At 39.6% G+C, this 16261-nt stretch overlaps 1 protein-coding gene and 1 pseudogene across 1 annotated transcript in view; one reads left to right on the top strand and one right to left on the bottom strand.

Annotated features, from left to right (window-relative positions):
* The window catches only part of Catsperb (cation channel sperm associated auxiliary subunit beta), a 161950-nt gene that overhangs the window by 66571 nt on the left and 79118 nt on the right, over nucleotides 1-16261 (top strand). The window contains exon 17 of the mRNA XM_042055403.1: nucleotides 3051-3195. Within this exon, the coding sequence (XP_041911337.1) occupies nucleotides 3051-3195 (145 nt within the window). The remainder of the gene's footprint in view (nucleotides 1-3050; nucleotides 3196-16261) is intronic.
* Nucleotides 13782-13881, bottom strand: LOC119820054 (annotated as a pseudogene).

Raw genomic sequence — 16261 nt, 5'->3', positions numbered from 1 at the left:
GTATTTTATTGAGTATCTTTGCATCAATCAATGTTCATGAGTGAGATTTGTCTGTAATTTTCTTTCTTAGTAATGTCTTTATGTGGTTTGGGTATCAGGGTAATTGTAGCCTCATAAAAAGAGTTTGGCAATGTTCCTTCTGTTTCTATTGTGTACAATAATTTGAGGAGTATTAGTATTAGTTCTTCTTTCAAAATCTTGTAGAATTCTGAGCTGAAACCATCTGGTCCTGGGCTTTTTTTTGGTTGGAAGATTTTTTTTTTTTTGGTTTTTCGAGACAGTTAATTTTTGATGACTGTTTCTATTTCTTTAACAGTTATAGGTGTATTTAATTTGCTCATTTGGTCTTGATTTAATTTTGGTAAGTGATATTCATACAGAAAATTGTTCATTTCCTTTATTTTTTCCAATTTTGTGGAGTACAGGTTTGCGTTCACTTTCACAGTGAGATTTTTCCCCTGGAAACAAAAATTTTGATTACTGCAGTTAGTCAAGAAAGAAAACAGTGTTTCTCTGTGAGATTCTGAGATCTACATGACAGGGTACAGTTTTATTTCAAAGATGAAAGCTCCTCAATCATGGACTTGAAAGAATGATTTCTATTTGGATAGATAGTGGCTACAGACTCCAGAGACTGACAGTGTAATCTAGAATTTCTGTTCACATGATGACTGTCTTGGAACACCTGTTGCTTAGGAATAGCTCTCTCTAGCAATCACAGTTATGGGAAGACAAGCAGTACCAATCTAAGGTCTCTGAAAACAGTCAGGGAAGCGAAACACAGTGGCCCCCACCTGCAGTCCCCAGTCTGGAGGCTGAGATGGGTGGAGTGTTGTCTGTCCAAGGCCAGTTTTGGCTCCAGCGTGAGATTCTGTCTCAGAAAAAGAACTCGGGAAACTGACAAGGCCTACCAAATGTTCAGGTTGATTTTTAGCACCTTACCTCATTGTTAATTCATTCAATCTTTTTCCACTTGACTTAACACGTACTTTGTTTCTACTGAATCTGTGCCTCCCAATGTGCATAAAACCATCTTTATTTTAACAATGCTTATGATTTCTTGGCTCTCAGTCTCTACTGTATACAGAATTGAAGATAGAGAAAGGTGACAATCCTGGCATTAGGGCTTCTTGAAACTCCCTTATTTTACTTCTTAAGCTAATGGTTCAGAACCTCTAATTTCTTCTCTGACCATTGACTTTTGTTACCCACACATCCTGCTGTGTCTGGATTGCTTCACACATTCTATAGGCAAATATGTTACATTCCTGAGCTTGTTCTCTTCTCAATCTCCGTCCATGTTATTTTCTCTGTATTACCCCGACTATAGTAGAATTCTAAGACTTTAGCTAACAGTTTGCTCTCACTTTTTTTTTTTTTTTTTGCCAATGTGACTACTTCATAGTTTTCTGTTCTAGAATTCCTAGGCTATGGGTAGAAAACAAATATTGGAAGAGTTTTCTGTACCTGTCAGATTTGATGGCACGTAAGTCAGGAATATTGCCAATAGACTCTATGACTCAAATTTTCCATGTGTGTATCTGACCATGGGCAACAAACAGCCGGAATTGAAGTGAAAAGGCTTTAGATGGTGTTCAACAAAACTCATCTAAGAAGTGAGACAGAGTCCTATTCCTCATAGTGGGCTGAGGAGTTAAGAGACCAAATACTCAGAACCACTTGTGGAACAAAAGCGCAATGGCTAAAGTAGAAGGGGTGGTACGAGTGCTGGCAAAATGGCCCCGTTCGCATAAGCTACATACAGTGAGGATGATACTTGCACTGGGAGTCGAAGATCCTAGTGTACTGCTATTCTCTTGGGCTTGTGGTCCTATAATTTGTTTTTCCTTGAGACAGTCTTTTTTTTTTGTTTTTTTTTTTTGTTTGTTTTTTCGAGACAGGGTTTCTCTGTGGCTTTTTAAAGCCTGTCCTGGAACTAGCTCTTGTAGACCAGGCTGGCCTCGAACTCACGGAGATCTGCCTGCCTCTGCCTCCTGAGTGCTGGGATTAAAGGTGTGCGCCACCACCACCAGCGAGACAGTCTTACATGCTACTCCAGGCTAGCCTGGACCTCACTGGATAGCCCAATTTAGGCTTGAACTTGCCTGCTTCAACCTCCCTAGTGCTAGAATTATAGCATTATACCTCTGTTCCCAGCTTGGAGAGATGAAAGACACGATATAGACTCCATAATTTTTAAGGAAGACTAGAATATAGGTCTGACAATGGAGGGGAGAATTAAAAATAACAATAGCGAAAGAATTCATATAAAATATTTTCAAAAGGAAAATCTAGTAGTTAAAAAGAGAAATGACACAAAGAGGCATTCCATTGAAACAAAAATAGAAATAAACCTGCGAAGAGATGGTACAGCTCTTAAGTGTCAGAAAAATACAAATAAAAAAACACAATATGTGACACTGGGAAGGTGGCTCGGCTGGTTTCACTTGCTCTGAAAGTTTGAGGACCTGAGTTCAAATCCCCAAAACCAGTGTGAAAGGTTGAGCATGACTGTGCATATTTATAGCAACCGCATTAGGGAGCAGAGACAGGCAGATCCAGCGAGCTTACTTGGCCAGCCAACGTGTCCAAAGCAATACACTTCCTGTTCAATAAAAGACTGTCTCAATCAGCCAGAGTACACAATAGAGGAATTCACTCAATGTCATCCTGTAGTCTCCACCATGCATGTAACACACACACACACACACACACACACACACACACACACACGCGTGTGTGTGTGTGTGTGTGAGAGAGAGAGAGAGAGAGAGAGAGAGAGAGAGAGAGAGAGGAGAGAATGAGAAGGCAGTAAAATGTCATTCAGCCACTCAGTTGTTCTAATTGCTTTTGACAATACAAACCACTGGGAGGGTAAATCAAGTGGGTGAGTAGGAAAGTAGCCAGTGTGCGCCCTAGTTTGTCGTGAACATCGAGATGTGAGGAAAACAGTACTACACGGTTTCTCTTTTGTAGGAAGATCAGGCTAATAGGCAATTTTGAAAATTAGAGACAGCTCTTAGTGAGGTAATATCTCTTTATTCCTTTAGGTATGGCTTTCAGTGGATGGTGGCAACACTTTTGATTTGTTGTGTGACCTTCTCGGTAACTTTGTAAGGAAGACTGCTCATTGTTTTTATACTTCAGCTATATCTTTTATTACACAAAATGGAGTAATTTACACGACAAAGGCAGGTAAGGAACTTCCTTTTTGGGGGTTGTAAGTTAGTTCTACATTTGGTTCAGAAATGTAAACTGTTTGAAAAATATGTATTAATCAACTAATAATAAGGTCTCAAATATATCAGGTAATGGATTGGTTGAATCTACAGAGACAAATCATATCAACAGCCATAAGAAAGAACCCTGGGTTAGCATGCTGTATTCTCAGGGCTGTTTCATTTTCCCAAACCAAATAATAGTTCATGCCACAATGGCGATACAGTTTTGCTTCACATGTTATGGTCAGTGTTTCATTTAATACTCACAACCGCAATGCCAAAGAAGGAAGTGTTTGCTTTGGTTTTGCCGGTGAAGTAGATACAGCCCAGGCAAACAGAATCCAAGAACACATTAGAAAAATTATCCACTATGATCAAGTAGGCTTCATCCCAGAGATGCAGGGCTGGTTCAACATACGAAAATCTATCAATGTAATCCATCATATAAATAAACTGAAGGATAAAAACCATATGATCATCTCATTAGATGCAGAAAAAGCATTTGACAAAATTCAGCACCCCTTTATGATAAAGGTCTTGGAGAGATTAGGGATACAGGGGTCATTCCTAAATATAATAAAGGCTATTTACAGCAAGCCGACAGCTAACATCAAATTAAATGGAGAGAAACTCAAGGCCATCCCACTAAATTCAGGAATGCGACAAGGCTGTCCACTCTCTCCTTATCTCTTCAATATAGTACTTGAAGTTCTAGCAATAGCAATAAGACAAAACAAGGGGATCAAGGGGATTCGAATTGGAAAGGAAGAAGTTAAACTTTCATTATTTGCAGATGATATGATAGTGTACATAAGCGACCCGAAAAACTCCACCAAAGAACTCCTACAGCTGATAAACTCCTTTAGTATCGTGGCAGGTTACAAGATCAACTCCAAAAAATCGGTTGCCCTCCTATATACAAAGGATAAGGAAGCAGAGAAAGAAATCAGAGAAGCTTCACCTTTCACGATAGCCACAAACAGCATAAAATATCTTGGGGTAACTCTAACCAAGGAAGTGAAAGACCTATTTGACAAGAACTTTAAGTCTTTGAAGAAAGAAATTGAAGAGGATACCAGAAAATGGAAGGATCTCCCTTGCTCTTGGATTGGGAGGATCAACATAGTAAAAATGGCAATACTACCAAAGGCAATGTATAGATTTAGTGCAATCCCCTTAAAGATCCCATCAAAATTCTTCACAGATCTTGAGAGGACAATAATCAACTTTATATGGAAGAACAAGAAACCCAGGATAGCCAAAACAATCTTATACAATAAAGGAACTTCTGGAGGCATTACCATCCCTGACTTCAAACTCTATTACAGAGCTACAGTATTGAAAACAGCTTGGTATTGGCATAAAAATAGAGAAGTCGACCAATGGAATCGAATAGAAGACCCAGATCTCAACCCACAAACCTATGAACACCTGATTTTTGATAAAGGAGCTAAAAGCACACAATGGAAGAAAGAAAGCATCTTCAACAAATGGTGCTGGCATAACTGGATGTCAACCTGTAGAAGAATGAAAGTAGATCCGTGTCTATCACCATGCACAAAACTCAAGTCCAAATGGATTAAAGACCTCAATATCAATCTGAACACACTGAACCTGTTAGAGGAGAAAGTGGGAAGTACTCTACAACATTTGGGCACAGGAGACCGCTTCCTACGTATAGCCCCAGCAGCACAGACATTAAGGGTAACATTGAATAAATGGGACCTCCTGAAGCTGAGCAGCTTCTGTAAAGCAAAGGACACTGTCACTAAGACAAAAAGGCAGCCTACTGACTGGGAAAAGATCTTCACCAACCCCACAACAGACAAAGGTCTGATCTCCAAAATATATAAGGAACTCAAGAGACTAGACTTTAAAATGCTAATGAACCCAATTAAAAAATGGGGCGCTGAACTGAACAGAGAATTCTCAACAGAAGAAGTTCAAATGGCCAAAAGACACTTAAGGTCATGCTCAACCTCCTTAGCGATCAGGGAAATGCAAATCAAAACAACTTTGAGATACCATCTTACACCTGTCAGATTGGCTAAAATCAAAAACACCAATGATAGCCTTTGCTGGAGAGGTTGTGGGGTAAGGGATACTCTCATCCATTGCTGGTGGGAATGCAAACTTGTGCAACCACTTTGGAAAGCAGTGTGGCGGTTTCTCAGGAAATTCGGGATCAGCCTACCCCAGGACCCAGCAATTCCACTCTTGGGAACTTACCCAAGAGATGCCCAATCATACTACAAAAGCATTTGTTCATTTATGTTCATAGCAGCATTATTTGTAATAGCCAGAACCTGGAAACAACCTAGATGCTCTTCAGTGGAAGAATGGATAAAGAAAGTGTGGAATATATACACATTAGAGTACTACTCAGCGATAAAAAACAATGACATCTTGAATTTTGCATGCAAATGGATGGAAATAGAAAACACTATTCTGAGTGAGGTAACCCAGACCCAAAAAATGAACATGGGATGTACTCACTCATAATCGGTTTCTAGCCATAAATAAAGGACATCGAGCCTATAATTCGTGATCCTAGAGAAGATAATAAGAAGGTGAACCCAAAGAAAAACATATAGTTATCCTCCTGGATATTGGAAGTAGACAAGATTGCCGGGCAAAAATTGGGAACTTGGGGGTGGGGCGGGATTGGGGCAAGGAGAGATGGGGAGAGAAAAGTGTGAAGGGGAGGATGGGGAGAACTTGGGGGAATGGGATGGTTGGTATATAGGAAGGGTGGATATGGGATCAGGGAAGCATATATCTTAATTAAGGGAGCCATTTTAGGGTTGTCAAGAGACTTGACTCTAGAGGGGTTCCCAGGTATCCAGCAAGATGCCCCCAGCTATTTCCTTGGGCAGCTGAGGAGAGGGAGCCAGAAAAGGCCAGATCCTATAGCCATACTGATGAATATATTGCATATCACCATAGAACCTCCACCTGGCGATGGATGGAGATAGAGACAGAGCCCCACATTGGAGCACCAGACTGAGCTCACAAGGTCCTGATGAGGAGCAGAAGGAGGGAGAACATGAGCAAGAAAGTCTGGACCCCTGAGGGGTGTGTTCACCCACTGAGACGGTGGGACAGAACTAACGGGAGACCACCAAGACCAGTTGGAATGGGACTGATGGAACATGCGACCAAACCAGACTCTCTGAATGTGGCTGACGGTGGAGGCTGACTGAGAAGCCAAGGATAATGGCTATGGGCTTTGATTCTATGGTATGGACGGGCTCTGTGTGAGCCTTGTCAGTTTGGATGCTCACCTTCCTGGACCTGGGAGGGAGTTGGGAGGACCTTGGACTTAACATAGTGTAGGGAACCCTGATGGCTCTTTGGCCTGGAGAGGGAGGGGGTGGGGGTATGGGTGGAGGGGAGGGGAGGGAAGGGGGAGGAGGGAAGGAGATGGAAATTTTTAATAATATTAAAAAATCAAATTAAAAAATAGAAATTTCTTTTATAATGGGTGAAAGCTACATTTAACTATGGCTATAAGGATAAATATTTAGAATGCGGTTAGGAATTATAATGGCTTAGTAAGGTGGTGTTTATAGATTCTCTCCACTATTGCTAGTGGTCTTAGCTGGGGTCATCCTTGTGGATTCCTTTGAGTTTTCCTAACACCAGGGTTCTCCCTAACCCCAAAATACTCCCTGTACCAAGATATCTCTTTCATTCTTCTTCATGTCTACCTTGCCCACAAACCAACATGATCCAACATGATCCCTCATGTTCCCATTCCCCTAGTGTTCTCCCCACCCCCAGTTAACCCAGGAAGTTTCCCCTTCCCAGAAGAATCCAAGCATCTCTCCTTGGGCCCTCCTTTTTACCTAGCTTTTCTTGGTCCATGGTTTGTAGCCTGGCTATCCTTTGCTTCTCGTATAATATCCACCTAAGAATGAGTTCATGGTATTGTTTGTCTTTCTGGTTCTCGGTGCCTTACTCAGGATGATTTTTATCTAGTTCCATTCATTTGCCTGCAAATTTTATGATGCCATTGCTTTTTTTTTAAAAACACTTAGTAATACTCCATTGTGTAAATGTACCATGTTATCTTTTTTTCTTAATTTTTATTGAGCTCTACGTTTTTCTCTGCTCCCCTCCCTAATCTCTCCTCTCCTTCAACGCTATCCCAAGGTCCCCATGCTCCCAATTTACTCAGGAGATCTTGCCCTTTTCTACTTCCCATGTAGATTAGATCCATGTATGTCTCTCTTAGAGTTTTCATTGTTGTCTAGGTTCTCTGGGATTGTGATTTGTAGGCTGGTTTTCTTTGCTTTATGTTTAAAAACCACCTATGAGTGAGTACATGTGATAATTGTCTTTCTGTGTCTGGGTTACTTCTCTCAAAATGATATTATTGAACTCCATCCATTTGCCAGCAAATTTCAAGATGTCATTATTTTTTCTTGCTGTGTAGTACTCCATTGTGTAAACGTATCACACTTTCCTTATCCATTTTTCGGTAGAGGGGCATTTAGGTTTTTTCCAGGTTCTGGCTACTACAAACAATGCTGCAATGAACATAGTTGAGCACATGTCCTTGTGGCACGGTTGAGCATCCTTTGGATATATACCCCAAAGTGGTATTGCTGGGTCTCGAGGAAAGATATTTTCTGAGAAATTGCCACACTGATATCCAAAGGGGCTGTACCAGCTCATACTCCCACCAGCAACACAGGAGTTTTCCCTTTACCCCACAACCTCTCCAGCATAAGTTGTCATCAGTGTTTTTGATCTTGGCCATTCTTACAGGTGTAAGATGGAATCTCAGAGTTGTTTTGATTTGTATTGATGACTAAGGATGCTGAGCATTTCCTTAAGTGAATTTCAGCCATTTTAGATTCCTCTGTCTAGAGTTCTCTGTTTAGGTCTGTACTTTATTTTTTATTGGATTATTTGTTCTTTTGATGACCAATTTCTTGAGTTCTTTGTATATTTTGGAGATCAGACCTCTGTCTGGTGTGGGGTTGGTGAAGATCTTTTTCTGTTCTGTAGACTGTCATTTTGTCTTGTTGACCATATCCTTTGTTTTACAGAAGCTTTTCAGTTTCAGGAGGTCCAATTTATTAATTGTTTCTCTCAGTGTCTGTGCTATAGGGGTTATATTTAGGAAGTGGTCTCCTGTGCCAATGCGTTCAAGTGTACTTCCCATTTTCTCTCTCTCTCTTTTTTTTTTTTTGGTTTTTCGAGACAGGGTTTCTCTGTGGCTTTGGAGCCTGTCCTGGAACTAGCTCTTGTAGACCAGGCTGGTCTCGAACTCACAGAGATCCGCCTGCCTCTGCCTCCCGAGTGCTGGGATTAAAGGCGTGCGCCACCACCGCCCGGCTCCATTTTCTCTTCTATGAGGTTCAGTGTGGCTGACTTTATGTTGAGGTCTTTGATCCATTTGGACTTGAGTTTTGTGCATGGTGATAGATATGGGTCTATTTTCATTCTTCTACATGTTGATATTCAGTTATACCAGAACCATTTGTTAAATATGCTTTCTTTTTTTTCCATTTGATATATTTTGCTTCTTTGTCAAAAATCAGGTAATCAGTTGTTGGAAACTGTGTGGATTAATATTAGGGTCTTCAATTCAATTCCATTGGTCCTCCTGTCTGTTTTTATCCCAATACCAGGCTGTTTTCAGTACTGTAGCTCTGGAGTAGAGTTTGAAGTCAGGGATTGTGATGCCTCCAGAAGTTCTGTTATTGTACAGGATTGTTTTGGCTATCCTGGGTTTTTTGCTTTTCCATATGAAGTTGAGTATTGTTCTTTCAAGGTCTTTGAAGAATTTTTCTGGGATTTTCACGGGCATTGTATTTAATCTGTAAATTGAGTTAGGTAAGATTGCCACTTTTACTATGTTAATTCTACATGTCCAAGAGCATGGGAGATCTTTCCACTTTCTGGAAATTTTTTTCTTTAAAGATTTAAAGTTTTTGTCATACAGGTCTTTTACTTATTTGGTTAGAGTCACTCCAAGATATTTAATGCTGCTTGTGGCTATTGTGAAGGGTGATTTCCTCCCCAGCCCTTTTATCATCTGTGTACAGGAGGGCTACTGATTTTTTTTGAGTTAATCTTGTATCCTGCTACCTTACTGAAAGTGTTTATGAGATATAGAAGCTCCTTGGTAGAATTTTTGGGATCACTTATGTAAACTATTATATCATCAGCAAATAGTGAGATTTTGACATCTTCTTCTTTGATTTGTATCCCCTTGATCTCTTTTTGGTGTTTTATTGCTCTAGCTAGGACCTCAAGAACTATATTGAATAGTTATGGAGAGAGTGGACAACCTTGTCTTGTTCCTGATTTCAGTGGTATTGTAAGTTTCTCTCCATTTAGTTTGATGTTGGCTGTTGGCTTTCTGTATATTGCCTTTATTATGTTTAGGTATGTTACTTGTATCCCTGCTCTCTAAGACCTTTATCATGAAGTGATGTTGTATTTTATCAAAAGCTTTTTCAGCATTAATGAGATGATCATGTGGTTTTTATTTTTCAGTTTGTTTATATGATGAATTATGTTGACAGATTTTCGTATTTTGAACCATCCCTACATTTCTTGAATCAAGCTGACTTGATCATTGTGGATGATGGTACTGATGTGTTTTTGTATTCAATTTGCCAGCATTTTATTTAGTATCTTTGCATCAATGTTCATTAGTGGTACCCCATTTTCTTAATCCATTCTTCAGTTTAGGGGTATCTAGGTTGTTTCCAAGTTCCGGCTATTATGAGTAACGCTTTTATGAACATAGTTGAGCAATGTCCTTGTAATAAGTCACATTGGGAATATGCCCAAGATTGGTTTAGCTGGACCCTGAGGAAGATTGTTCTCAGTTTTCTGAAATACCTCAAGACTGATTTCCAAAGTGCTTGTACAAATTTGCACTCCCACCAGCAGTGCAGGAATGCTCCCCTTTTTCTACATGCTCTCCAACATATGCTTTCATTAGTGTTTTTTTGTTCTTAGTCATTCTGGCAGGTGTTAGATGGTATCTCAGAGTCTTTTTGATTTGCATTTCCCTGAGGGATAAGGATGTTAAATAATTCTTGAAGTGTATTTCAGCTATTTGAGATTCTTCTGCTGAGAATTCTCTGTTTAGATCTGTACCCCATTTTAAATTGGATTATTTGGTATTTTGATGCTGAGTTTCTTGAGTTCTTTATATATTTTGGACATCAACCCTCCATGAGATGTGGGGTTTGTGAAGATCTTTTTCCATTTTGGACAGAGGGTGGACAACCTTGTCTTCCTTCTGATTTTAGTGGACTCACTTTAGTTTCTCTACATTTAGATGTTGGCTGTTGGCCTTTTTATCTTGTTGACCATGGCCTTTGACTTACAGAAACTTTTCATCTTCAGGAGTTTCCATTTGCTTATCTCAGTGACTGTGCTACTGAATTTTTTTTCAGGAAGTTGTTTCTTGTGCAAATGCATTCAAGGTTACTTCCCACTTTCTCTTCTATGAAGTTCAGTGTGACTGTATTTATGTTGAGGTCTTTGGTCCACTTGGACTTGAGTTTTGTGCAGGACCATACATATGGATCTATTTGCATTCTTTTACATGCCACCCTCCAGTTAGGCCAGCACCATTTGTTGAAGATGTTTTCTTTTTTCCATTTTATAATTTTTGGCTTCTTTGTCAAAAATCAGGTGTTCATAGGTGTGTGGATTGATGTCAGAACCTTTGATTCAACTCCATTGATCCATGTGTCTGTTTTGATGCCAATATCAAGCTGTTTCTATGACTATAGTTCTATAGTGGAGCTTGAAGTCAGTGATGGTGATATTTCCAGAAGTTCCTTTATTATACGGCATTGTTTTAGCTGTCTTGCTCTTTTTCCCGTATGAAGCTGAGTGTTGTTTTTTTGAGGTCTGTGAAGAATTGTTTTGGGATTTTGATGGGGATTGCACTGAATTTTTAGATTACTTTCGCTAAGATTGTCATTTTTACTATGTTAATCCCACCAATTCATGAACGTGGGAGATCTTTCTATTTTCTGATCTCTTCTCCAATTTCTTTCTTCAAAGGCTTAAAGTTCTTGTCATGTAGGTTTTTCACTTGTTTGGTAAGTGTTACCCTAAAATATTTTATATTATTTGTGGCTATTGTAAAAGGTGATGCTCTTCAGCCCATTTATCATTTGTATAGAGGAAGGCTACTGACTTTTTTGAGTTAATCTTGTATGCAGCCACATTACTGGAAGTATATATCAGCTGTAGGAGTTCTCTGATAGAATTTTTGGGGTCACTTATGTATACTGTTGTATCATCTGCAAATACCTAAAGTTTGACTTTTTCTTTCTAGTTTATATCCACTTAATCTCCCTTTGTGTCTTATTGCTCAAGCTAGAACTTCAAGTACTATATTGAAGAGATAGGGAGAGAGTGGACAGCCTTGTCTTGTTTCTGATTTTAGTGGACTCACTTTAGTTTCTCTACATTTAGATGTTGGTTGTTGGCTTGCGTATATTGCTTTTATTATGTTTAGGTATGTTCTTTGTATACCTGGTCTCTGCAAGACCTTTATCATGAAGGGGTGTTGGATTTTTTATAAAGGCTTTTTCAGCGTTTAATGAAATGATCATGTGTTTTTTTTCTTTGTTTATGTTATACATTGCATTGGCAGATTTTATGCATTTCTGGGATGAATCTTAATTTGCTCATGGTGGATGATTTTTTTATGTGTTCTTGGATTCAGTTTGCCACTATTTTACTGAGTATTTTTGCACCAATGTTAATGAGGAAGATTGTTCTGTTATTCTCTTTTCTTGTGTAGTTTGGGTATCTGGGTAACTGTAGCCTGAATAAAAAAAAGTAGCAACATTCCTTCTGTTTCTATTGTGTGGAACAATTTTAGTAGTATTGGTATTAGCTCTTCTTTGAATTTCTGGTAGAATTCTGCACTGAAACCATCTGGCCCTGGGCTTTTTATTTTGGTTGGGAGACTTTTGATGACTGCTTCTACTTCCTTAGGGGTTATTGGTTTATTTAAATTGTTTATCTGATTTGATTTAATTTTGGTATGTATTATCTATCAAGTTAATTGTCTGTTTCTTTTTGATTTTACAATTTTGTGGAGTACAGGTTTTTGAAGTATGACCTAATGATTCTCTGGATTCCTAAGTGTCTGTTGTTATGTCCTCCTTTTCATTTCTGATTTTGTTAATCAGAAATTTTTTGTTAATCTGATTTTGGTTAGTTTGGATAAGGGTTTGTCTAGCTTGTTGATTTTCTCAAAGAACCATTGATTCTTTGTATTGTTCTCTTTCTTTCTATTTCATTGATTTCATCCCCGAGTTTATTTCTGTTGTGTACTCCTCTTGGGTGATTTTGCTTCTTTTTGTTCTAGAACAAAGCTCTTTGTTTCATTGGTTCTTTGCAGTGTTCTCTGTGTTTCTGTGGTATTGTTTTCAGTCCTCAATTTGATTATTTCCTGCCTTCTACTCCTGGGTGAGTTTGCTTCTTTTTGTTCTAGAACTTTCAGGTGTGATATTAAGTCACTACTGTGAGATTTCTCCAAATTCTTTATGTGGGCACTTAGTGATATGAACTTTCCTCTTAGATTTGCTTTCCATTGTGTCCCATAAGTTTGTACATATTGTGGATTAATTTTTATTGAAATCTAGGAAGTCTTTAATTTCTTTAATTTTTCCTTGACCCATCGATAATTCAGTTGAGAGTTGTTTAGTTTCAGTGAGTTTGAAGGCTTTCTGCAATTATAGTTGTTGTTTTCTAACTTTAAGCTATGGCCATCCAAGGGGGTTATTCAAATTTTTTCTCATTTCTGTTGAGATTTGTGTTTTGACCAAGTATGTGGGCAGTTTTAGAGAGGGTTCCATGAGGTACTGAGAAGAAGTTATATTCTTTTTTGTTTGGCTGAAATATTCTGTAGATGTCTGTTAAGTGCATTTGAGTCACAACATCTGTTAGTTCCCTTGTTTCTCTCTTAAGTTTCTGCCTGGCAGACCTGTCCTTTGGGGAGAGTGGGGAGTTGAAGAGTCCCACCATTAATGTCTGGGGTTTGATGTGTGATTTAAGCTTTAGTAATATTTCTTTTACAAGTGTGGGTGCCGTTGTATTTGGGGAATAGATGTTCAGAATTGAGACTTCATCTTGATGCATTTTCCCTTTGATGAATATGAAATGTCCATCTCCATCTCTTTTGGTTAATTTTAGTTTGAAGTCTATTTTGTTAGATATTAGGATGGCTACACAAGATAGCTACACTGACTTGCTTCTTATTCTTAGGTCCACTTGTTTGGAAAATCTTTTCACAACACTTTACTCTGAGGTAATATCTGTCTTTGAAGTTAAGGTGTGTTTTTTTTTTTTTGTATGCAGCAGAAGGATGTGTCCTGTTTTCGTATCCATTCTGTTAGTCTGTGTCTTTTTATTAGCAAATTGAGTCCATTGATATTAACAGATATTAATGACCAGTGTTTGTTAGTCCTACTATTTTTGATTTTGGTCATGGTGGTGGTAGTGTGTTTGTGTTTGCTTGTGCTTGCTCTCCATGTGTTTTGCTGGTGTGCAATTATCTATACAAATATAAAATGCTTCAGGTATTTGTATTTCATCCTTGCACAAGGACCATGCTAATCTTCTCTATATCATTCCAATTTTAGTATATGTGTTGACAAACTGAGCGACATTTTCAAATCTTGAGTAGTTTTATTTGTTCCCTTCCACCATTTGTTTGTATTTTCCTGGATTTCTTTAAGGGATTTAATCATTTCCTCTTTAAAGACCTCTATCATCTTCATATAGGCTGTTTTAGGGTCTCTTTCTTGTGCTTCAGTTGTTAGAATATATATATATATATATTTTTTTTGGTTTTTCGAGACAGGGTTTCTCTGCAGCTTTTTTAGAGCCTGTCCTGGAACTAGCTCTTGTAGACCAGGCTGGCCTCGAACTCACAGAGATCCGCCTGCCTCTGCCTCCCGAGTGCTGGGATTAAAGACGTGCGCCACCACCGCCCGGCCAGTTGTTAGAATATTGACAGCATGCTGCAGTAGGGTTTCTGGGTTGTATTGGAGACATACTGTCCTGGCCATTATTGATTATTTTTACACTGGCATTGTGGCATTTGGGATTGGGATGATTATAGGTCTAGGTGCTGATTTCTGGTTTGTCCTGGGTGGGTGTTGTTCCGTGGTTCCTGTTTCCTCTCTGGATTTTAGGAGAGTGTGATGGCTGTGTGCTGTCTGGTGGGAAATTTTCTCTGGACCTCATAGATGTAGACATCGGGGGTTCTATGTAAAATGTGTTTCTGATTGGGAGCTGACACTTAGAAATGGGGATAGGCTAGGAGTCTGAAGGGTTTCACAGAAGGTAGGAGAACAGAGTCTACAACCAGGCTCTGATTATTTAGTCTTCTTGGAATGGGAATAGACAAGAGGTTAGGTCTCTTACAATGCTGGGGATGAGACTGGGGAGATTGGATCTGGAGGAATGGGGGGGAGGGGAGATTGAGCTACAGTCAGCCTCCCTAATTCCCTGGCAGGAAAGTCCTGTGGGTAATTAGGGGATGCAGGTGAAGTTGCAGACAGAGATAAAGCAACAAGTGGCAGTGAGGGAGGGACATCAGGAGGGGAAGCTCTGTGGGATCCACAGAAGATGGGGGTGGTGAGGAAGAAATGTTGCAGCAGGTGTTCTAGGGATGCTGAGCCAGGCATGAGACTGGGGGCAGGGAGTGTATTTGGAGGAGAGTATGGGATACTGAAGGTCTGCTCACCTGGGGCCTTTGCAGGGGATGCCTGCTAGTGATGGAGGTTAGGATAATGGGATGCCCTAGGGGAAGGGAGGTTCAAGGAGAAGGTCTTTGTGATTCATGGGGGATGGGATCAGAGCAGGTGATCTGCTATAGAGTTGGGGATGACACTGAGGGATTGGGACCAGAGAAGCAGAGGCCACCTTAATTTTATTAACAAAAATCTGACTGTAATTCTCCCTATCTTTGGTTGTTTATTTTTCAGCAGTTGCTGAAGGAGTCAAATGGGCCACAGTTATTCATTGTCTCACACAACATTCTCATAGTGGTAATATCAAGCACCTGTGGTTGTTCCTAATGTTAATATTTTATTCTGCGAAGAAGGTAGAATTTACACCAGGAACCCTGAGCTCCTGGTGAAAGACCCTCAAATTTAAGGGCAATGAGATCCCCCAAACTCAATAATCCAGGCCAACAGATGCAATCAGCAAGAGGTGTCTTTATTGATTACACAGGCGTCTGTGGGTGCCTCAGCAGCTCTCACCAACTGAGCACCCCGATCAAACTCTTCATTCAGCTTTTATAGGTTTTCCTTTCTACAGGTTACATGGGGGGCATAGTAACAGTAATTCTATTGGTGGGGACTTAGGTCATCTTGGGGACAGTCCCGTTTGTCTGTTCCCAGGTTTCTCACAAGGCATACTTCATCAATTTGACAGTTTTGACAGTTGTGATAAGGTACCCTAAGGGGCTTAGTCCAGTCAGCTAGTCTTGTAACCCATAAAATATCCTGCTGTGGCGCCAGTTGTCCATAACGGAGACAGTGTCTGCCCCAAAGGTCACATACCTCATAAGGTACCCTAAAGGTTAACTCAGTTCACATCTGTTGTTTATCAGGGATGGCCAGGACACCATCCTCAATTTGAAGAGGGAAGTTCTGGTCTTGTAAATAAAGCAGCCAGTTGTAAAATGATCTAAGCTTCCCAAGCACCTGAGAAAACAGTTTCCTGTGAGTGAATGATCCTTTGATCTGCTGGGAAAGCTGCTGATGGTCTGTTCTCATTCCCCTAGACTTGTAAATATATATTTTCCTCATTTTTGGAATCTATATATATTTATTTTCTTATTTTTGGACTCTTAACTGGTCTGGGGAAATATTTTTTTGTGAACTATGCATTCAATGCTACTACATCCAAGTCCCTTGTGAACACTGCAAGTGTTCCAACTGAAATAACACAGCTGACAAAAACAGTGAACTAAACAAGTAAATAACACCAGACGAGTAAGTCCCGATGCAGTAGCATTAGAAACA

This window comes from Arvicola amphibius, chromosome 7, assembly GCF_903992535.2.
Source record: "Arvicola amphibius chromosome 7, mArvAmp1.2, whole genome shotgun sequence".
Classification (NCBI taxonomy): Eukaryota; Metazoa; Chordata; class Mammalia; order Rodentia; family Cricetidae; genus Arvicola; species Arvicola amphibius.
This window is presented reverse-complemented; position numbering and strand designations above follow the sequence as displayed.